The sequence below is a fragment of the Cryptotermes secundus genome, unplaced genomic scaffold, assembly GCF_002891405.2.
Source record: "Cryptotermes secundus unplaced genomic scaffold, Csec_1.0 scaffold929, whole genome shotgun sequence".
NCBI classification, from domain to species: domain Eukaryota; kingdom Metazoa; phylum Arthropoda; class Insecta; order Blattodea; family Kalotermitidae; genus Cryptotermes; species Cryptotermes secundus.
In genome coordinates this window covers 679,980-704,189 of record NW_019725015.1, presented here as the reverse complement: position 1 = coordinate 704,189, position 24,210 = coordinate 679,980, and the positions used below count along the sequence as shown (strand labels likewise).

Below are 24,210 nucleotides of genomic sequence, written 5' to 3'. Positions count from 1 at the left end.
CCAATGTGCCCATATTGAGTCAGTGTTAAGTTCTAGAATATTCAATATCTACACTGTTTTTTTTTTGTAGTTTCACAGGGAAGTGTCTTCATGCAACACAAGGCTCAGTACAACTTTTACTGTCAATGTTATTTACTGGTTGTTGCCCATTAAGCAAATTCTGCTGTTCCTACTGTATATGGTGAAGTTATTTCTACCTGCTCCACCAGGTGGCACCTTCCATTGTAAGCCACACAAACACACAGACTGTGCAACTCATGCTGTTTGCTAACCCTGGGTCAGCTTCAATTTTGGGCATGAAGGCTGTGTAACTCTAAGGGTTAGACAATGCTGGCAAGCTTGGGTCAGTTGTGTCACAGAACCTTAAGGACTCCCTGAGGCATTTTTCTGGCAGCAAACTCTGTCCAAATATGCTCGAGTTTCATAACAAGTCTGATTAACATCAGTAGCGTAACAGCCCTACCTATTATATTTGGTAGCTACTTCAGCACGTGGGCTGTTCCTGTAATTGTGTTATGATTAGTGAAACTGTTTGAGTTGATTTTTAGAGTCTGAGCACTCTTCAAATGCTTTACTTACCATACATCATTCACACTGATTGACAAACACATTATTCTTACTGTGTTAACTTTCTTGTAGAGTATAATCTCTAAATCCTGATGTATGTTGAGATATTACTCTTGTAATATGGGAGAACGTGGATGTACGCATGCTCTCAAGCTTGCAGTTAGCCACCTTATTCATCACGGGAGTCAGTGGAGTCAGAGATGACAAGGGTTTGCATGTCCTTCAGAGAAGTACATACTGAGTGCAAAGAGGGCAGGAACCCACTAGAACAGTGTGAAACAAGAGTTACAGCTATCACCTTCAGTTTCACTCTGAGGGCAGTGGTTGGATACCAACACAAATAAAACTGTTCATGTCTATCCTTTCGCTCTATCCAAGGTTTGTTACCAGCACTTTGTCCAGATTGCTATATCTGGCCATGATCAGCGTGGAACATGCTGTGACAAAACAATGTATTTCTATTTCAGAACACACTTCAAGCATGTAGTACTCTCCTCTGATGCCAGATGGAGCAGATTATTTGCTACTCATTTCTTTACTGAGGGATGCTGAATTCTGCTAGCATACTTCCAAAATGGCTGGGCCAACATGTAAGCCAACAGCAGATTTGCTGGGATGAAAATATTAACAGGAAAATATGTTATGAGGTGGATGGAAAAAGAAGCTGGAATAAGCTAAACAGTCTTATCAATGACGATGAAGCTAGTCACCAGAGAAGCAGTTTTGTTACTTTCCGAATGCCCACATCACATACAGCCACAGCAGTTCAGCCCATTCAATCACACAGCATTCTGTAACAACAAGTGTGACATGTAACAAACAAGCAGTGCGTCCAGGTAATGTTGGCCATTTGCCACTGGAACTGCCTACCTGTACAGTGAGAACTTCACGGCCTCGTGAGGATGCCTTGATTGCTTTCTGGAACTCTATCGCGTAAGTTGGAGTTGTAATAGGGGGCAGAGCCACATCCTCGGGGGCCAAACTGGGACTAGTGATCTGATAAAATGCAATCACACCATCTGCCTGATCACTAACCTAGCAGTCGAAACCACACGTGTAAGGAGAATCATACAGATGCTATATGATTCACCTTATGTGCAAAAGAAAATACTATGCTGGGTTCTAAAGGCCATACACTCATATCACTTCTCCCTTTCTGTCTGACATATTCAGACCCAGCTGGGGATTCAACACACTACCTCTTGAAGTCCAGCCTTTTACCCCATGAGGCAAGTGTAAGCACACCGAAACATTTTTAAAATGTCATAGATTTTCCTCATGTCATCAACTGTTCCATATCAATATGAGTCTATTATAGGCCAAACTTTCGCATGCGAGCAGGGATGAAACACTGCCAAAGGTCTGAATATGCCAATCCTCCTCCTCCTCCTTCAAAATGTTCCCATCTTCATTAGAACTACGATTCTCACAGCAGTGAGAACTGACCATGTGGTATGGCAAAAAGGCACCAAAGCTTTGCAGAACTCTGCTACCAATCTGCTATACCACACACGGTCACATCCCAGAAGACTGTACTCCTTCTTTATTCCCGGTTTTTATTGTATCAAAGTGAACCTGTCATGATGCCCTCCATATATGAGGCATTCCATTGTAGTGCCCAACTGCAGTCCACCAACAGAATACTACTGTCTATCAGACAGTGCATAAATATTGTTTGTGCAAATGTCAACTGCAAGGTAAGGTTAGATTATGCAGAAATTCAAGAGAAGGCAAAAAACCAATGCCCCTCTCACAGTTTGACACTCATTACACTTTGACATCTGTGCACTGGACACTACAGTGACACCACACATATGACCCTTGACAGTGCTTTGAGCTGGTTCAAGAGATAACATGAAAACCAAGAGCCTGTGTTGTGGTCAGAGAACAGTTAACCCTTTTTACCAGCTGTGAGCTGCACTACTGCAATTCTGCATGTCAGTGGTCCAGCTACTCAAGTGCAGAATTCTTTCAATATTAATCCAAGCTTACAACATGATCACCAAACCCAGACTATGATAAACTGTTACCAAGTTAAAACATGGGTGCCAGCCCCATAGCACTGGAAGATTTAAAATCCCCTATTCCCAGACAGTTAAGTGTAACATTTGAATTAAAAATTCAGACAAGGGTTACACCAACTTTGGAAGGAACCAAGACCTCAATCCAGAGAGACACCAGAAAAAAGTTGCACAGCAGTCACAGTTATCAGGAACATTCCATTCACTTCAGTTACAGCAACTATCAAACACTATCTTTCAAAGTATGCATCCCACTGTATTTCTTAACGTACTCTCAAATGGGGCAGTCAACTCAACTATAACAATAATACTCAGTAAGACAAAAGAGACATTATTTTATCAATATCTGTTGTAATAAGAACTCCACAAAAAAGAGATGTTGATATAATAGTATCTATTTTGTCCGAGTATTATTGTTATAGTTGTGTTGACTGCCCCATTTGAAAGTATATGGAACACTAAGCCTCCAGAACCCTGCATAACAGTTGGTACACAACACCACTGAACTACATACATCAGGGATGTCTTCACCACTCTGTACAAAACAGCCTGCTGCATTTGGCTTGGCAATAACATAAGTACATCCCTAACATACAGTCAATGACCTCACCAAACTGGACTTCAATCCATGGTTAACGTACGGTGCCATGTTTGCCTTATCACACCTTTTTTCTTCCTTTCTATCCCCATAACACGTGAACAGCTAGGTTGCTCAAGTTCTGCTAGGTTTTAGCCTTACAGTCTGGTCTCATGATCATCTCAGATGGCAATGAAGACACTTGTTATGTCCACATACAGTGTGACAACCTCAGGACCTGCCACAAATTGCCAAGGCACTCATAGGAGTCACAACCCAGCCAAGCAAAGGAGACCGGGGCCTGCCATGGAAATGACATGCCTACAGCCAAGCAAATCCAGAACTAAACCTATTCAGATCACAGCAAGTGCTGGAAAAGCTCTTTGTTTATGGTGTAAGGACAATGTTCAAGCATAATACCAATTTCATCATTACTGAACAGGGAGGGGTATAAGGGGGAAAAAAAAGAACCAAGTGCTCACCGAAGAGAAACTGGCTGGAACTGGCACTATGCTTGAACATTCTCCTTGAAAATCCCTCAGACACCTTGCATAAGAGACCTGGGTTTCAACTTCGCTCCACTTCCATAATGGAACTGCAACACTTGAATATGAACTTTTTATGGAATGTCAGGAATGTGCAGCAACTGAGCATTTCAAGTAATCTGGTGTGATGTAATTGTTACTGGCATGCCAGTACTGCTGACGGCCCAGGTCTCCAGCCCTGATGGGTGGGAAGGACATCTGACTCTTTCAGTTGCACTGACTGGCATTTTCCTGGGTGCTCTGAGATAAATGCATGGTATACTGGTTCCTGAGACAGCCCTAGAGTAGGATTTACTTCTGTTATTTGGCCTGTCATCAACACACCAAACCCACATCCACCTATAACTGAAAGCATTCTATTTCATAATTACTAGCCCCACCGAAGGCATTACAAATTTGTCATCATAACCGGTCACCATGTTTTAAAGATATCCTGGTTATTAAATCAGTTAAAACTACTAAACTGAAGATACATCAGGACTCAAACAGCACTGCTATTCATAAAGACACAGACTCTGAATATTTTCAGTATTTAATTATAAATATTTTTTAATAATTAAAATTAATTTTTAGTATGAATAAACACAGTACAAATGGTAACCAATTCCAAAGTACTGTTTGGTCATAATAGTTTAAGCAGTATGGAGAATGGGGTGACAAAGACACAGAGGTCATTTTGTCTAAAGCTCTTGACAACACTCGCCATTCTGAAAAAACAACTTATCTCATTGCACTTCTCTTCTTAAACTGTCTGCTCTGTGATTCAGATTCATTATTAACATAATCATTATTTAAGGAAATTTATAAGTACAAAACTAAACAAATATATTAATTCCTTCCCCTAAATGCCAAAAGTTTGCATGGTGAATAGCACAGAACCCCCCACTTCAACATCACTCCTACCAGAAAGTTTGATTAATGGTCTCTCCCCCCAACAGAAAGGACAGCCAGGAAGTACATAAGCAGCCGACACATTAAATATAAAATGATGAGAGAAATTAAAACCAGTCAACCTATTTCATACAGAATGTAAGAAGAGGATTAATGCAGTGTCTGCAACAGTCTTCACAAACAGTACCAGGAAAGATATCTTCATTTTAGCTGTGGTTTATCTGATGATACCTTCAGTAGCTCAGACTATACAGCATCAATCGATGGAGATGACCAAAGGATGTCGAAGGAAGCAGTTGTCGCATTAATTAGAGGTACTACGCCGGCATTCACCTGGAGGGATCCTCAGCCATGATAACTGGTACTCTGGCTACAAGACGAGCCAGGCTCCAGGACAGCTGTTCAAAATGCAACAGGGCAAGAGTGGACCAAGACATAAAATGCATGCTTAAGGTAGGAAAGATACAGCTGTTGCAGAGGACAAATTACTCTTCAGGAAACATCGATGGAGGACGATGTGATGTCACGGGGAATATCCTGTTCTGGATTCTTGTCCTTAAATTTTTGCAGCCAGTGTCCGATATGTAACTTCAGTTCTTGGGATTACCCGTATCATACGCTGATGCTTCAACATAAAATACAGCTGAATCCTGAAAGCTGAAGCTGCACTTTTACTAGAGAATCAACAATATAAATCCCGCAACAAGTTCAGTTCTCACAATGTACTCCTCATTTTACACCACAATATGACATTTAATCCACCTGTAACTCTAATGTCTGGGCCAGTGCAATTTACTAGTTTTCTGATGGGTTGTTAGTCATGCCAGAAAGCCCAAAGCTCTGAGATTAGTAAGCACGCTGATCACAAACGCTCTAGTGCCAACATGCCTGTAACTGAAAAACACTTTCACATGCCACATCAACAATGTTTCAGCCCCCTCAGATCAAGCTGGAAACTTATGAAATTAAGCCAGCCGCTTTTCAACAAAAGCAAGATTCTGTTGCCATACTTTTCAAAACACTTTAACACCAGCACTTGCAACAAGATGAGGCTCTCACAGCAATGAAAACACCACTGTCTCCCAGAATGCCCTGTCATGTAGTTTGGTACCAACCTGCTGCCTCCATCCTCAGGGTACAAGAGTCAAGAATGAAGAGACACCCTTCTACCCTAAAGTTAGAGACAATATGACCCTCCAAAATGTTACTACCTATCTACCGAGCTACACAGCATCACATCCCAGATAATTAATCTTATCGCTATTTCTGTACATACCCAAATCAATCTACTGCCTGCGACATAAGCTACTAGAACACGTACACTGCATCACACCAGAAATTTCTAATCTACAGCAGGTTACATCAGAAGTTTCCAACCATGTCTGGAAGTGACATTCCACACTGGCACAACAATGGTAACAAGTTACCTGTGGTGATGAGGTATCACCAGATGAGCTGTGAGACAACTTTGCCACAGGCACTCTCTGATCATCAAACTCATGATTCTGGTACTCTCGCCCAAATCCTGGATCATACAGATCCACTGGAGGTGGTACATTCAGCACCAGGTCACCACATGGCGTTATATCAAAGTCCACAGGCAAGATGGATGGGTGCTGCTGCAGCTGCTGGTTCAGCTCACTCAGTGAATCCTGCACACACACACAAGTCTCTACAGTCCAACTCACCAGTGACAAAATTCAATACAAGTGATACTAAAGCTCACCACTAGAAAGAATTCTCAGTTATAGCACAACAGGATTTAACACTGTGCAGTCTGGCAGAAGTACACTCACTGCTGATTCTTACTGGCTACTGTTTTCTTTACTCTTCAACCCCGAAGATGGAGGCAATAATCACTGCTCTAAGAACCTCAAATCCAGCGATTCTTATCCGCGCTATCTCAACCTTCTTACGCACAATCAAGTCTAATATTATTCTCCTTTCATCAGTCAATTATAAACTCCTTAATCTGATACTCAGTGGGTTTGATATCACAGCATTTTCTGCTATGCATTACCTAGTTCCTCTATCTCTGGCTGAGTCCTTCGTTTTGCAAATTAAGTTTAGTAATACAAAATGACATGACTGGCAATCCTACGCTTTGTGCAGTAATAAACAAATGTACACCACTTGCACGGTGCTTACCTGGACCGAGACGATACCACGCAGGATAGGATTTTCTAGAACCGAGATGAGTAGGTTCAGGTCATCATTAGTCTGAGCCTGGAGCTTTGCATCATCGCTGACATCTATAGTGTGCTGTATGTGTTCCAGCAACTGGAGAGCGGTAGATATGTCTGCATTCAGAGGCATGGCTAGTGAGGTGCTTCAAGGAACTGCTGTAACAGAGCACAGCAAGCTTCAGCAGTGGCCCTTACTTGTACTAACAAAATACATTACACAATGGTTACAGAAGACAATTCCTCTGGTGGAACCACTAAGCAACGTAGTGGAGTTGCATCATATGCATATTTAACTTCCTCAGATTAAACCACATATTCGTGTCACAAAAAATGGGGGGATGGGCATAAGTAAAAGTAAAATAGTAAAGCTATCCCTGTAAGAGGCTGTGAAGGCCCATAGGGTTGTGAGACGTTGAGGGTCCCACATTATCTAGACAATCGGCTCACAGATGGCGGTCAGGTTGTCAGCCGTACGCGCCGGCCACCCCTTACTCCCCAAGAAAATTATTTAATTAATTCCTTGTACTCATTTCTGTTAGAGGCTGAGTCGACCCCAGGGCCAAGTGCAGCTGGAAGGATTAGGTCAACTGAAAAAAAATCCAATGACCTCATTGGGACTTGAACCCGCGACCTTCCGGCTTGTAGTATAGAAAAATTTAAATAGAGCAGGTGATCCTGAGCATCATGCCGCTGAGTGAGCATAAGCCCACAGCATATGCCCTGACTATGGACTCTGCCTCAGTTGCCCCCAAACACAAACCAACTACTTCACCTGGTGCTCCAAGTGAATTCTTCTGTCACTCTTGCTCTCTTTATTTTGTATGCAATTAAAAATAAAATTACTGTACATTTTACTTGTATATGTACTTTTTATTATATACATTGTGGGCACATGGTAGTGTAGTAGGTTGAGGCACTATGCTACAAGCCGGAAGGTTGCGGGTTCAATTCCCAATGAGGTCATTGGAGTTCTTTCAATTGACCTAATCCTTCCAGGCACACAACAGCCCTGGAGTCAACTCAGCCTCTAACAGAAGTGAGTACCACACAGCCTGTGCATAAGGCTGACAACTTCACCGCCATCTGCGAGCCGATTTTCTAGAAAACGTGGGAGCCTCAATGTCCAACAATCCTATGGGCCTCTATGGCCTGTTACAGAGACAGCTTTACCTTTTACTATATACTTTGCATATAAACACATATACATTATATGTGTATTACCAGGTATATACAAAAGAATGTACTTTCTGGGAAATTTAAGGGATTTGCAAAGGATAATTCTGACTACAAGCAATTTGGATTTACATGGCATCTTTAGAGCAAAATCCCTGTGTAAGATGCAATTCCACTGCACTGAGGCCATGGAAAGAAGTTGCATGGATTTTGGGGAAGACGGCAGTTGACGCTTAACTCTTTTTGCCCACTGTTACACTCCCTTACAGGCCCACCTGACTTACATCAAACAGCCAAAAGCACTTTATGCTAGCATGGGCTATGATACAGTATCAATATATTTAAGCATGCCGGAAATGTCACAATTTAAAGATGTGCAGCCTCAGGATAGTCCTTTAATTGTAATTGTAAAAACTTATATTTTCATGTGACTATCACCTAAAAAAATACGGGACATATCCTATGCACAATGGGATCACATTTGACCTCCAAAATGAGAACCCATAATCTTTAGCACCTAACTATGCACAAACTCCCTTTATATCTTTACTTATATACTACACTTTCACTTTCCATAAGAGAGATCTCAGCTTCCAGTGAAACCCCAATCATGTAAAATTCATGATATTAAGAGCCACAATTGATTTTCTTGAAAATATCTTGCCCTTAAAACTAAGTCTAGGTCTGCCTTACAGGAGCGATTTACACTAAATTTCCAAGATTAATACATGAAGCAGAACCATTTTGGCAAAATTTAGAAGAGCCAACAATAAAAATCCTGGAGCTTATAAAGGACAACACTAAAGGCTGGATGAGAGACGAATCTGGGTTTGAGTCCTAGGACAGGCAAGGAATTTTTTTCCACTGCATCCAGACTGGCTATGGTGTCCAACCCTGCCTCCAGTAGGATAAGTAACAGAGGCAAAACAGCAGGGGCATGAAGCTGACCACTCACCCCCATCTGCTGCCAAGGTTAAGAATGGTAAAGCTATACCTCCAATCCCCCATAGAGCCTCATGGCTTGGAGCTTAGCTAAGCAAAGGTACAACCTTAACTTCAAATTCATGTAACTTTAAAGAGACCTACTGTCTTCTAGAATACAACAGAATACAATGTAGTGCATACACCGCGTCAGAGCAATTACACTTCTACCCTAAAGCTGGAGGCAACATGTTCTTCCCAAACGTTGGTACCTATCTAACAAATCTGTGTGTGTCACATTCCATATGATAGTAATCTTCGGCCCCCATCGCAGAGCGTCCCATCTCATACATCAAGCGTTCGGAGAAATATATCTAACTGGTGAACAATCCATATGAAATCTCAGGCAAATTCAAGTGCCTTGCGAAACGATAAATGTGCGGTACACATGTATGTGAAACCAAGGCACCTTAAAAAGTGACACAAAACAAACCATTACGTAATTCTGGTCTAGTGACAGGTTACCAACGGCGATAGACTTACTGCAACACAGCGCACAGCTGACTCAACTCACCATGTAAATACGCGATGCTAGGCCACAACATCACTATAGTCTACAAATGAACACAACTTTACATAAACATTTTCATACACTGATTAACAAATCCATACAAAATAACAGTTTAACAATTTCTACACAATTCTACGACAACTCCTTTCCGCCATTTCGGTAACCTCTCGTTTACAAATTCTCCACGTTCCTGGGAGTTTGGCTTGGCGCTGTCAGTCTCTCTCGTATTCTTCTGCTGGCGCGTTTTATTTAACGATAACCTGTCTCTTCATACGTAGAAAAATAATTATATATATTTTATATGTTATTAAAACAACATTATACCATTACTATATTTTACAATAAATTCAAGTCCTACCATTTTGTCCACCCTTTTGACGCTTCCGACTCTTCAAATTAATGTTCGCTAGTTCTTTCTCGTGACCAACTGCTGAAATAGGTTCCTACTGTACTTAATAAACATCAAAGGATGACCGACGTTCAAGGGTATATGCAAATTAAATTTACAGTTAAAACAAAATCACTCACTTAAAAATGCAGCAGTGCAACATTTACTACAGATTCATAAATTTCAATATAAAAACTGATATACGTTGGTGACAATGAAATACGTTTGTAGTGATCCGTGTTCGTCAGTTGTTACCTTGATGGTTGCGTTGTGTGGCTGTGGTAAGTGATGGGGAACTTGTGTTATGGCTCTATATTTGTAATTATTATGACGGTTTGTGATCACGTTAGCGGTGACCGCGCTGAATATCATGTTGAGTGTAGCACACTTAGAATGGGCCAGTATCTCTGCCCAGATCCCGACCCCTCATACAACTTTATAGACCCAAAAACTCAACAACCTTATGGTTGTACCAAGGAAAATAAAGCAAAAGGTAACGAACTATTTGCAATTAATTGCCATATTTTTCATATTTATTGAAACATGCCTTAAGTCTGCTGAATTTTTTAGTGCAGTGCAGAGCAGCTGACGGTATTAACTGTACAGAAACGAAAAATTCCACCTTCAAACGGGAGATCCCTTGTAAATGGACGTAAGTAGGATGTATATTTTGTTTAGTGCTGGAAATTTAATTGTAGTTTACTAACAAAATGATGAATAATGTTGAGTACGTTTTTACTGTATGGTGATCCCTTATATGAGGGATGTTACGATAGCTATGTAACTGATGGGTGAATGTGCAGAATATAATTTAGGTTTCCCTGAGCAATACTAACCATAACTAATGAGAAAGAACTGTGCATGATCGTAGAGCATCCTGGACATTTGAGTGATGAGAGACGAAACATTATTCTGAACATTAACCAGCTGATGTTAGATCCAGTATTTTGAAGAAAACCCCAATTAAGAGGCCTGTGACACATGGTCATCATATTGTAAAGTTGTTACAGAAAGTGAATATTCAGTGTTCTTTATGTCATGACAGAAATGGTTATTCATTTGAGACGGCAATGCTGCTCTCCATCTTCCTGGGTATGTTCGGAGCAGACCGCTTCTACCTCGGGTACCCTGCAATTGGCTTGCTCAAGTTCTGTACATTGGGCTTCATGTTCTTGGGACAATTAGTGGACATCATTTTGATCGCTACACAGGTTGTGGGACCAGCTGATGGGTCTCACTATGTGATCCCATATTATGGTGCAGGTATAGAAGTGATCAGAAGCAACAACTGGACTTACAAACTTCCACAGCAGGACTGGTAGCCAGTACATTGAGATAACCTTAAAAAATTGACTATATAAAGCAGCACCTCACAGTCCTCATCTTCTGTCAGAACATGATAAGCTTTCTCTACCAAACATTGAGGCTTCAGAGGGATTTTCAAAACTATCATTCTTACTCATGTGGGTACATTTTTAACTTTCTATTGAAGGATTTTGATGAATTTGAGGTTCTCACAGCAGTGACTAAGAAGATGACTCTGTCTTCTAGAATGAAACATGTAGTCCAACAGAAGTCTGCTGATGAACCTCAAATCTCATATCAGTTTTATCTGTCAAAAGGATACCATGAAGACTATGTTATATGGGTCTCTTGGCAGTACTTCAGAAATGCTTTTATGAATGGCTGTTGCTCAATGAGGACAAACTGTAAGCTGCTGTTGGTCTGTTTTGTATTTGTACCTTACTGATATTTTTGTAAATATTGTACAATAAAAGTGTTGTGTGTTATTTATGAATAACCGTGCCTCTGTGAGCATGTCCCACATTTAACCATCTGTGGTTCTCTTCAATAAAGAGAGACAAATGCTTGAGACTTCCATAAAACTGGGAAGATTGCTAATATGCTGTGATATCTGAAACATTTCTGTTGAAGTTCCCTCATGTTCTGACCTCTGCCCCCATCACAAAGGAAGGATGATGGCAGTTTAGTTAGTTAGTTATTGGAGAGGGTGGGTTTCCCCATGCACTTAGACCTGTATTGGTCCATTATGCTTCCCTCTATGATTTCTACCAGTCTCTATATCCTACCGGTACTGGTGCTTACCATCAGTCCCGCCCAGCCAGCGAGACCAGCTCTACTAGCTGAGAGGTATCTGTAATGCTTCCCCCATCTACCAGAGGTATTAGAGACTGCTGTTGGGCAGGAAATGTCCGTAATTTGGCTCAGTGACCTTTGGAGATATGAGGTTCTTTTACGTGCCATAAAGCTACGACACGGGACCCACGGCTTAAAGTCCCTCCCGGAGGACTTGTTCCCTGAATTTTTCCGCCCTTAAAAATTCGACGACCTCCACCGGGTATTTGAACCCGCGTACTACGAGTCATGAGGTGGGAACGTTACCTCTAGACTACGGAGGCCGCTATGATGCCAGTTTACTGACATAACTAAAACAAAACATACCAACACCATAGTGCTGAGTGTTTGTTGAGGAATTGGTATTTATTCAGTTTCTTTAACAAACTCATTAGACAATGCAAAGTTCACAGAATCCTGCCACTGGCACCATTCTCAACCAGTATAAGATTCCTAACAGTTCCAACACAGAATTAACTTGTGTTTTTTGCTGTTTAAATAAATTACCATACTAGTTCAGTTACATAAAATGTTTGTATAATGATGCTGTCAGTACTTCACACTCTGCAATGTCAGATAACAGGAGGATTAATAAATGGTTGATTTGAAAGGAAATTGCATGGCCTAATTTGAGGTACTATTCTGGCAGTTTGCTGTGGTTATGATTATGGTGTATACAAAGTTTAACATAAAAACCTTGAAGTAATCAAAGATGAATAAAATATATCCCATTTTTTTTATATGAAAGTAGACATGTCAGAAATGTTAAACAGGAGGTGGGACACCTAGCATTATGATTTAGTGGGTAGCACTCAAGCTTTGTATTCAGGAGGCCTCAGGCTCAAATTCCAGCCTGGAGATTCGCTATCCTGGCAGAGGCTTTTGTATTTTCCTTAGCCAGGCCATAAACACTTCCTACCATATGCATCCTTTCCAGTTAATCACTAATCATTATTTGACATTATACGAGTAATTTGAACTACTGGAAGCATTGTTATACAAACCATAAATAAATAAGAAAGGCAGGGCAGTAAAATGGTAGGGGATGCAAGTAGCAATATCTCATGGCTTCACCCCACTTCCAGTATCACAGTTCCTCACAGTATTAAACACTGATCGACAAGTCTGTGCATTACATTTTTAAGTGTATAATCCAAGGAGAAAACTTGAAGGAAACTTTTAGAAATGCAAATATTTAAAGTTCTAACAAAATCAGTTTGGCTGTCATAGCCTATACAATTCACCTAATTAGTACGTATATCATATGTGCAGACCTAGCTTGTGAACATTTCATCAGTGCAGATAACAGTCAAGTGATGATATATGTAAAATAGTTTGATGATGGCTAATAAGTTGAGATACAAAATAATAATGAACTGTATATAATTAATTTATATATAACAGTTGTGTTGAGAGAAACTTCCGTATCTGTTGCATCCCAGACTGAAATTAATCATTTCAAGTTTTTCTAACCTGTCAGTCATGCATCATCAGATCTACAGTATTTACCCCATAATCCCTTTCTGTTGTGTTATAGACAGTTCACGCTGTTTCTGATGTAACTATGAGTGTAACATTTGCTTGCTTAATTATTGTAAAAAGTTGCTAATGGCTCTTCGTAAGTACTGAAAAAATATAAAAAATATAGGTTTCAAGAAGCTCTTGTGAAACTGATGACATACTGTTTGGAGATGCACCTGCACCCAGTGTGTGCAGTGCTCTATCAGCACACTGTTACCACAGCAGGATGTGCCATAGTTACAGAGAGAGAAGCATGCCTAATTGTATTACTTTGTTTGACTAAAATACTGCAAATTTAAACCAGCTGCTTTACCCCCAGGCGCCCATTGATTAAGAAGCTGGGTGGGCCTTAGCCGGTTTGGACGATGTGGAGAAGAGAAAATTCTTTATGGTAAATATATACCAGATTATACGGCGTCACTTCCCAGTAGGTCAGACTTTTAATATTTACAACCACAAAAACCTCAAATCTCATGTACAGCGCAATATCAATAATCCGAACTAGGTAATGCCCTGGTGTGTGTCAGACTGCGGGATTTCAAATACAAAATCTAAATTTTTAAGAAAGTGACATTCGCAATGGGGGCAGGCGGTAGTGTAGTTGGTTGAGACACTATACTACAAGCTGAAGGTCGCGGGATCGAATCCCTATGAGATCATTGAATTTTTTCAATTTACCTAATCCTTCCAGCCGCACTATGGCCCTGGAGTCGACTCAGCCTCTGACAGAAATGAGTACCAGGAATATTCTTGGGGGTAAAGGGCGGCCGGTGCGTAGGGCTGACAACCTTACCGCCATCTACGAGCCGACCGTTTAGAAAATGTGGGAACCTCAACATCTCACAACCCTATAGGCCTCCAAGGCCTGTTACAGGGTTACCTTTACTTTTTTTTTTTTACTTATTTGCAATATTTACAGGTGTCCCAGGAGTATAGGTCAATATTCTGGGAGGTCACAGTATCGCTCATTCTAAACAAAAAAGTGTAAATGTACATGTGTCCTATTCCGAACTGTTTCCGAGGTACGGCTATTTCATTGCACAGTAGTTTGGATTTGGCGCCCAATGTTATCCTTCCCTCCCGCATGGAAATCTGTGTGAAGCGTCGGTCGGCCGTTGTGACTGCTGATAGTGACATTGTTGGGAGTGTTGTGAAGATGCGGAATATTCTGATATGCTGTATGCTGTCCTCACACGAGTTGCAAAGTGCACCGATGTTGACAGTGAAAATTTTCGAAAATGTATTACACCAGGCAAACTGTACCAACTTAGTCACTTGAACAGTAAATACCGGTATTATTCGGTATTCAGTATTAGAGGGGGTGAGTTTCCCCATGCACCGCGACTAGTAGTCTATTGTACGTCCCCATTTAATTTCTACTGTCGCCATACCCTACCGGTACTGGTGCTCGCTATCAGCCCCTTTCTGCCAGCGAGGTCGGCCCTCTTCTGGCAGTGGTACCCGATAACTTCCCCATCTACCGGAAGCATTGGAAACTACTTGGGCGGGAAACTTTTTGCTTAATTTTGCTCAGAGGTCTCCTAGAGACAAGAGGATCTTTTACATGCCGTAAATCCACGACACGGGACCCACGGCTTAAAGTCCCTCCCGGAGGACTTGTTCCCTGAATTTTTCCGCCCTTAAAAATTCCACGACCTCCGCCGGGTTTGAACCCGCGTACCTTGAGTCATGAGGTGGGAACGTGACCCCTAGAGGCCACAAATACCGGTATTAGAAACAGTACGTAATATCTCTTTCTTATCAACAATTTCGGAAATGTACAGTGGAATAGCTCTATCTCGGAAACCGTTCGGAATAGGACACATGTACATACTTTTTGCTTAGAATGATCGATACTGTGACATCCCTGAATACTGACCTTTCGACTATACGCCGGGCTCGGGGCAAACGGTAAACGGGTTACATCTTTCACCACCTGATGAGGCATTTCCATTAACACAAGTTTCACAAGAATTCATTTTCACTGCAGGGAAGTAAAGTAATTAAGTCATATCATTTTTGGAGTAAGTTTGGATTGTCTGATATAGTGTAGCACCCTGTTACACTTTTCTCTTAGTATCAATTAGTTCCACAGTCCAAGCATCAGAAACAAGACACGCAACCTAACACAACAGGAAGGAACATAACCCACCACCTCGAACACACATGCGCATTGAGGGGACTATACTATATACAGTAACGACCTAAGCAACGATACAGAAAACAGCAGTTTCCTCATCCATAATTTTTAACACCTAATGACATTGGTCGAAACATGTAGTGTAGTTGGTTAGTTAGTTATTGGAGAGGGTGGGTTTCCCCATGCACTGAGACCTGTATTGGTCCATTGTGCTTCCCTCTATGATTTCTACCAGTCTCTATATCCTACCGGTACTGGTGCTTACCATCAGTCCCGCCCAGCCGACGAGACCGGCTCTACTAGCTGAGAGGTATCTATAATGCTTCCCCCATCTACCAGAGGTATTAGTGACTACTGTTGGGCGGGAAACGTCCGTTAATTTGGCTCGGTGACCTCCTTTGGAGATGTGAAGTTCTTTTACGTGCCGTAAAGCTACGACACGGAACCCACGGCTTAAAGTCCCTCCCGGAGGACTTGTTCCCTGAATTTTTCCACCCTTAAAAATTCGACGACCTCCGCCGGGTATTTGAACCCGCGTACTACGAGTCATGAGGTGGGAACGTTACCTCTAGACTACGGAGGCCGCTAACATGTAGTGTAAGTTTGACAGAACATTAATGTTGCACGTGAGACTGTGTCCAAAATGCACACAACTATAAGCCGCGGAGCTTCAGCATCTGGGCAGTGTGTAATGGGCCCCCAGAAAATACAAACAAGTTTGGTCCCTGTTATGTTGGCTGTGTTATCGTATGAAATGTTAACCCCCCCGAAACAAAATAGCGATTTCGGCTCTAAGGATTCTGATTAAATTTCAGTAATTTAGAGATCATCTCCTAAATGAGAGTGGGTAACGGTACCCGCTTTCTGCGCCAAAACCGCGATGTGCTGATTTTGTCTCAGCCGGCTTTACCTGTCTGACGGATTTCACTGTTGTTCGGTATTCGGTAACGAACAGTGGCTACCGAACAACGGTCGATTTAGTTACCAAGATAATGCAGTCAAGGTCAGTCATAAGGAGAACAGATTGTGCAGTGAAGACTAAGAAACAATTAAGTTATTTTGTCTAAAAACAATCAGGATTCGTAAACGGCTAAAGTGGGTGGTATTAAAGTGAGCTGAATTGCGTATTTTTCAATGAAAATTAAAGGCAGCGACAGTAAAGCACTAAGCGACTTCCGTTGAGAACGCAACTGTCTCCACAGTCGCGACGTAGGCCTGTCTGTACTCTGGTGTGAAACGCACACGTGCACCTCTCCAAGCTTGTTATAGTCATGATTCGAAGATGAGACTGCTTCATAAGTAAACATGCACACATCTGCTAAGAGTTTCACGACAGCTTAAAAGATTGTTTCACAAAAAGACATTAAATCTGCGTATCAGCGTCTGTAATGAATTAGAAAGGCTTGAGAAAGTGCTGACAGGTGGCCAGCCAGCGCCGCGTGCCACATTTCCGGAACCGGCTGACATCAATGTTGCCTCTGACAATTATTTGGCAAAATGTGTAACTTCAGCTGATTGCAATGACCGAGCGTACTTCTCAGCTACTAAGCTTGGCGAACCAATCGGAGGCGTTTCATCTGCCCAGAAATGAGACCGGTGAGACTAAGGGAACCTGGGAAACTGCCGAGACAAACAGAAACTACAATTTTACGCATTTCCCGAGTTGTGCCCAATAATGTAGGGGAATGACTAAAGGCGACCCTCCCTGACAGAAGATCGCTTACGAGGTAAAACTATCCATGTAACAGGCTGTGGAGGCTCATAGGGTTGTGAGACGTCGAGGCTCCCAGATTTTCTATACAATCGTCTCACAGATGGGGATGAGGTTGTCATCCTTACGAGCCGGCCGCCCTTCACCCCCACGAAGATTCCTGGTACTGATTTCTGTTAGAGGCTGAGTCGACCCCAGGACCACAGTGCGGCTGGAAGGAGTAGCTAGTCAAATATACCGCCCTTCATGGATCCCAAAGTTCCATTACCGCGTACACAGCAGCCCGCCACTTTATTCTATCCCGAGCAAGATGATCAATCAAGCCCACGCCACATTTCCTTAATATCCATCTTAACATTATTCTTCCGTCCCATGCATGCTACATGTCCCGCATATTTTCCCCTTCATTTGTATAGTTAGTTGATACTCGTTGCTCTCTCTAGAGCACAGGGAATCTGTGAAACGTTTCCATCGGATCCTGTCACCGGCAATAGTTCTAACCTAGCTCCGTGTCTTCGGCTTCTTCCTCGACCGTACTCTTCCAGGTCTTTTGGGAACGGCCTGCGGATTCCAGTCTAGTGCCGACTGACTTCTCTAGGGATCTAGTGAGTTTCCTTAGGGTATGACCAATCAAGCGCCATTTTCTCCTCTTGATCTGAATTATAGTCGGCGCAGTACTTCGTGAATACCAATTACAAAGCTCGGTACGTGTGTACCGGACTTCACGGCGTCACATTCCAGAAAACACCACTCTTTATAGTCAGAGCCGTGAGTACCTCAAACTGAGAATATGAAACGCCTCATTATACAGTTTTCTGCATCTTCCTGTTACTCTATCCCTCGTATGTTCAAACATTCTTCTAGATTCCTGGTTCTCACACACCATCAGTTTGTGGCACCCCTTTAGGACTAGTGACCAAGCTTCATACCCAAGCAATTATGACAGGTAAACTTATTGTTCTGAATATTTTAATATTAGCATTTTTAGAACAGAAATCGTAAGGTAAAACATTCTGAATGGAATAACAGCAAGCACTCCTGGAATTTCATCTGCTCTGAACGTCTTCACGGTTAGTATTCTGATTTCTTACTGTCGTTCCAAAATAAACATTAGAACGTTACCATAAAGGTTTAACAAATGTATCTACAAATTACGAGGGAGAGTCAATACATAGGCCACAAATGGATATAAAACGTAAAACATGTGATATTTGAAACTGGAAAAAAAAGTGTTTATTTCTCGACATATCCTCCATAAACACCGATACACTTGTCCCATTGCTTTACCAGTGCGTCGAAACCCGCAGTACAGAAGTGTTTCGACTGTTGTCTCAGCCACTTGCGCACCTCCGTTTCAACTTATTCGGCATTAGCGAAACATTTGCTTTACGCTTTACGCGACAAACACTTCCCACCGTAAACATGAAATATTTCTTTATGAATATCCTTTGCATTGAGTCCTTTTGCCCATATAAAAGCGCACAACAGAACGTTGATCTTCATTAGTACACTCCTGAAGCACGGTCGCCATTTTGACTACCGAATCGAGCCTCTGAATATAGCATGCGCGTCTGCTACTTAGACTGTCATGAAGCTGGACTGTGCTGCTACCTAATGATACACATTGAAAACCTATGAAGTCCATCCACTACAGCTGTTTACTTCCATTTGTGACCTTTTACTGACTTCCTCGTAGAAGTGTTTTAGAGCAAAACAGTAGACTCTCAATCCTTAGAATAATTTTTTAATATAATCTTCCTTGCTGCTTGGTCCATTTAACTACAGGTTCAGAAGTTCGTAGATCAAGTAGATATTCAGGATTAAGTGAAATGAAACGGCTACTTCAGCATTCTCCTGCAGCTTGTCAAGATAATTGACCAAGGTACGTGCCGGCAACCTCCCTGACATGAAGCCGGGGTGCAAAAGCTGGGTCAACGGCCTCTGTTAACGCAGAAAGTTCCACTTGTTCTCCATACTGCACCTCGCAGTCAGTGGAAAGTTGCTACACACCGCTGTTTCTCCCAGCTTAACAGTTGGCGATTGTCGCAGTTTGCTTACTTCATGGCGCGTGTCGCGTGACCAAACATGTAATAAGCCACTTTGAAGGAATCGATCTCAACTTCCTAACTGCACGGACATGAGCCTTTCCTGAGAAGCCGTATAGCTAGCTCTCACAGTGGTCACTAAGGGCAGTACTATCTTCTGGCATGTGACGCCGTGTAACCCAGAAGTTCAACGACGTTTCGGAAGAACATACTGCATCCGTCTTCAATGTCAAAGAGTAAGCCAAGCAAGCAGCAAACAGGCTTGAAACAGCAGAAGTTCCTCCGAAACGTCAGTGAGCTTCAACGGCACTAGACGGTGTCACACCTCAGAAGGCAGTACTCTCCAAAGACGCGGTGTGCTTACTTTGAGGGAAACTTCCAAATCAATATTCTGGGAGCATTTATTCCCAGCATCCGAGTTGGTGTTTTAGAGTGGAATTATGGCATAGCTTCCGGGAAGACGAAGCGACCGGGATTTTCTCAGTCTCTCCTTTCATGTCCCGGATGGAAAGATAAACCACGACCGCCTTGCGGCCTTCACATTCCAGTTAACCGCAGTAAGCAGACCGGGGCGCCGGGCGCAATCTGCAGCCCACATCTCATTAACTCAACGAGAATAACATACCAAACACGCACCGGTACTGGCCGTCTTAACGCCTCTGTCCCGCTTCAGGGACTGCCGACTTCTAAGGCGCTACATAACAAGCATGTCCCCTGCTCTTCAGGGAGAAAGACCCATACGAAACAAACAAATCCGCTGTGTCGACAGAATGCAGAGTTGTGCGTTAAAGAAGGTGGTATATATAGCAACCACTGGCCTTTGAAGGGTTAACCAGTACGGGTCGACCTTCTGCCACTTGGGGAGGGGGGTAGCACAACGGAAGTGGATCAGAGGGCAGCGGCATGCAATGACACGTCTCCGTGTCGCATTTGGCTAACTCGACCAGGGCGGACCACTTGACTTCATACGGGCGTGAAAGTGCGCGCATGAGGGCACGCAGTGTTGAGGCCGTTGTCTCAGAAATCCGCGTCGCATACGTTTCGGAAACTAGATTTCTTTCCGTGGTTAAAGTGAAAAGACTGGGTGGTAGACCCACCTAATTAGCAAAAGAAGAATAAAAACGCGCCTAATTAAGCACCGAACAATGGAAGCGTATGAGGGAATGGAGATGTAGCTCCACACATTCTGAACCTGAGCACTGGATGGAGGGGAAAGAGTTCATGATACATATGGGGTAGGAGGCTGGATGGACGCCGGTCTGTACGCTGTAAGGCAAGAGAAGGATGTCTGCCCCGCCAAGAATCAAGCACCGATTCTTAGGTCGTCCAGTCTCTATGCTGACGAACTATGCCGGTTCGTGTTGATGGCACGATATTATTAAAATGGACCCTAAGGATACAGGGCCAGAGACTGAGCACAGGATTCATATGGCTCAGGAAAGAGTCCAGCAATGGGCTCTTGCGAATATGGTAATGAACTCTCAGGTGCTATAAAAGGCTGGGAATTTCTTGAGCAGCTTCTCAAGAAGGTCTCTTCTCCATGGATGTGTTTATTTAGTAATGACGCTGACGGAAATGACGGAGGATGACGCAGATCAAGTCAATCCTGACGTCCGGCAACAACCGAATTTCATAAAAATCTGTCAACTGCATATACATACACTGACACACACGATAATTCGCTTCGAGGAGGCCTTCAACTAATAAAAAAAAATAATAGTTTGCAGGTGGAAATGAAGTCGGTCACGGTAGCCGAGCGGTCTAAGGCATGTACTGTCTTCGCTCGCTCGGAAGCCGGGATCGTGGGTTCGAATCCCACTCAGGGCATGGATGTTTGTGTGCGTTTTTCTGTGTTTGTCTACAGGTAGAGGCCTTGCAACGAGCTGATCACTCGCCCAAGGAGTCCTACCGTATGTGTAAGATCGAGAAAAACCGAAGTGAACGGAGTTCATGGAGGTAGGCCTAGGCCCACTGGGGCTGTAGTGCCAAGGGGGGGGGGGGAAAGGTGGAAATGAAACTTGACACTGGTGCGTGCCTGCCCGGTTCCTTCAGACTGTGATTCCAAGTGAGTCCTCCTGCCATGCTGCCTGTAACATTCGCGAACTTGAAGCGTCGTGTCGGCCTGCGTCTCCATGCGGAAGGAAACCAATTTCAACATCTTCTATAACCCAACCCACATCTGCCAAGGTATGGACTCGATCGGATGATTATTGCGTGATTTATAATCGTTATCTCTGGCCCTGTCTAACTGAAACATGCTGTGTATAGTTGAGTCTACAAGATAAACAAGGCGTACCGAGGCGGGACAGCATGACAGTTGAGACGTGATTAGTGGTACATCTCTTGTGTTTTTGTGCTCGCTTTCAAGAAGCCTGCCGTGACACTTTTCGTACGCTGGATGCGTTCAGGAATTCGCCGTGCCATAATCATGTTGGACATGGCGACCACTCGTCTCGCGTGTCTTGTTTCGGCCACTCGAGAGGGTTCCCATGGCCTCAATCCACCCAGCATGGCCGGCCACAGTATTGTGCGAGATGTCCCAGTAATGACAAGGCTAAAACATCAGGATCCGTCGATGTCGAAGGATAGTTTCCGCCCTGCTTCACGGGCGCGAAGTGATCCATAGCCAGACACATGTTTCGGCATTACTTAACCGAGGATCCCGATCGAACAGGTAGCTTTCCTGTTTCGTATCCAGGTGTACCAGGTTTCAAATCTCGGTGAGAAGACCTGATATCCTCTGTTCCTCCAGACATGTCCTCGGAAGGTACATCCTATTCGGCCACGAAAGCTTCCTTCCACATCTTTACCAATTCAGTATTCACTGTCATCCTACCATTAGACACTAGACACCCTGAGCTATTGACAGCGTCATTAAGAGAGAAATTAGAAGAGAACTGAATAGATGGAGCCCTACAATATCTGACCGCAGTATGATGAATACTGACTTTCGGGATGTGACGCCGTATAATCTGGTAGAAAGTTACGAACATTTCGGAAGAACCTGTCGCCTCTATCGTCAGGGTTGAAGATGGAGGTAGCAAGGTTCCTCCCCTGCTACCAAGTCAGTCTGGGTCCTCGGTCCCGCCAGGAGCGGAACGTCTCACAACACCCTATGTCTGTGGGCTCTGCCTCCATGGTTTCAGCCTTCCCTACGCCGCTTTGTACTTCAGCTGTTTTACAGCAGATATAACATGCCACTGAGAGAAAGTCGTTATCACAGCAACGCTCTGCCGTTTCCCCTGCCGCTACATCCAGCCTCTTCACCAACGTCGCTATCGCGTGACAACACACCTTGGAGGTACGGGCTCAAATCTCGGCCCCAAATCCGTTATCCTGACTGAAGAGTTCTGTCATTTTCCTCAGTCCCTCCAGGCAGATACCGGAATTGGCCACGTCACTTCCTTCCTTAACTTCCCCAATTCATCATTCATACCCCCACAATCACCCCCTCATTCAGCACCATTTTATAACGTATGCGTGCCCGGTCAGCGAGCCTATTGATTAGGCTGCGGGCTAGACGACCACATAATCTAGATTCGATTCCAGGAAGAAGCTCTGACGTTCACACAGTGACTGTTTCTTCGGGGGTGAGTAGGCAAAGCTGATCGCTCATTCCATCAAGAAACAGACATTAAGAATGCATGGAGCTGTACCTCTACTATCTGGTGTGGTGTTTCATTAAGTACAAGGACAGCTTTATTTTTGCCTTATGAAGCTGGCGAAGCGTCATTCAATAAGAAACAAGCTTCTTTGGTTCGTAGCCTCAGTCCGTGGCCCTACGAACTGTGACTACATGCAATTCGAGTTTTTACTCAGTCCCCCCCTTACAGCGAAAGTTAAACTCCTACCCCTTTCAGAGGGAACCCCGCCTGGACCTACTTTTCGAGTTGGAGAAGACGGCCTCCGCGCAACCAGCAATAGGTCATTGCCGACAGAAGCACGACGCAAGAACCACACACCGGCGCGTTCCTCCGCTGAAGCACACCATAACAAGCGGTGAGTACACGCCTGCGGTAAGTTTAGTGCCAGACACTTCTATTCAGAAATCTAAAATCAGAACGTTGGATTGGCTTTACACTGCGGTCTTCTGCTTTATGACACCGTGTAGTCTAGTAAGTACACATCGACATATTGCCTCGAAGATGGAGACATTACGTTCCTTCGAAACGTTGATAACCAGATTACACGGTGTCATAATCCAGAAGACATGAACGTTGATCGATATGAAACTGCCAGCTTTCCCGAATTTGAGGTTTCGATCCAACCTGAACGCTTTCAGATTCTGGGCCAGTATTTTGTAAAATGAGAGTGGAGAACAAATCTTTCAGTGACATACGGAACTAACGTCTGAAAACAAGAGGAACGCATCAGGACGTCTGTCTACAGGAAATTCAGTAGTCATGTACACACTTGAGGCCGTACAGTAAATACTACTCATTTGAACAATGAAATTGCAAGAAGGCAGGGCTAGAAGATACCATTATAAGAATAACAGGATCACGTCCAATGCCATTAACGATATCTTTCGAAGCTGATTACTAAAAGACGCTGTATATATAAAGTCTATACAGTGTCGGACGGTTGGATGATAAATGGATGTGGAGCTGTTGGTAGAATGAGAATTGGCAAGGTAATTAAAGTATTTAGAGGAAACCCCACCCCAGTGGCACTTCATACACCACGAACCCTATATTACCCGATCTGGGACCGAAACCGGGCCGCAGCGTAGACAACTTGCATTCAGCGCAAGATTATTGCCAAAATATTACGATGTTGTCTAATAAATGTGGGGGCCTCGACGTCTCACAACCCTA

At 43.2% G+C, this 24,210-nt stretch overlaps 2 protein-coding genes across 13 annotated transcripts in view; one reads left to right on the top strand and one right to left on the bottom strand.

Annotated features, from left to right (window-relative positions):
• LOC111863250 (multiple PDZ domain protein) overlaps positions 1-9,985 on the bottom strand; it is a 150,410-nt gene extending 140,425 nt beyond the window's left edge. For 9 of the 12 annotated variants that reach the window (XR_002842565.2, XM_023849391.2, XM_023849400.2 and 6 more), the window contains exons 1-4: positions 9,456-9,632; positions 6,750-6,943; positions 6,029-6,253; positions 1,438-1,563 (exon numbers count right to left, since the gene is read on the bottom strand). Coding sequence is in view for 11 of the 12 variants with exons in the window: in XM_023849391.2 (XP_023705159.1) it covers positions 1,438-1,563; positions 6,029-6,253; positions 6,750-6,917 (519 nt within the window). In the remaining variant the exon portion in view is untranslated. Of the gene's footprint in view, positions 1-1,437; positions 1,564-6,028; positions 6,254-6,749; positions 6,944-9,455; positions 9,633-9,810 lie in introns of those variants that run through there. The other 3 variants (XM_023849394.2, XM_023849392.2, XM_023849398.2) reach the window with 3 other exon arrangements.
• Positions 9,986-10,071: 86 nt separating this feature from the next.
• Positions 10,072-11,641, top strand: LOC111863252 (TM2 domain-containing protein CG10795). Its single transcript, XM_023849404.2, has 3 exons — positions 10,072-10,333; positions 10,411-10,492; positions 10,886-11,641. Exons 1-3 carry the CDS (start codon positions 10,129-10,131, stop codon positions 11,160-11,162), a joined length of 564 nt encoding a protein of 187 aa, XP_023705172.1. The 5' UTR covers positions 10,072-10,128; the 3' UTR covers positions 11,163-11,641.
• The last annotated feature ends 12,569 nt before the right edge of the window (positions 11,642-24,210 follow it).

Bases quoted from the DNA above. Each gene is read 5' to 3' on its own strand.
- LOC111863252 (XM_023849404.2), top strand. From the start codon at position 10,129: ATGGGGAACTTGTGTTATGGCTCTATATTTGTAATTATTATGACGGTT. The intron at 10,334-10,410 runs GTAACGAACTAT...TGAATTTTTTAG, and splicing joins CAAGGAAAATAAAGCAAAAG to TGCAGTGCAGAGCAGCTGAC. The intron at 10,493-10,885 runs GTAAGTAGGATG...ATGTCATGACAG, and splicing joins GAGATCCCTTGTAAATGGAC to AAATGGTTATTCATTTGAGA.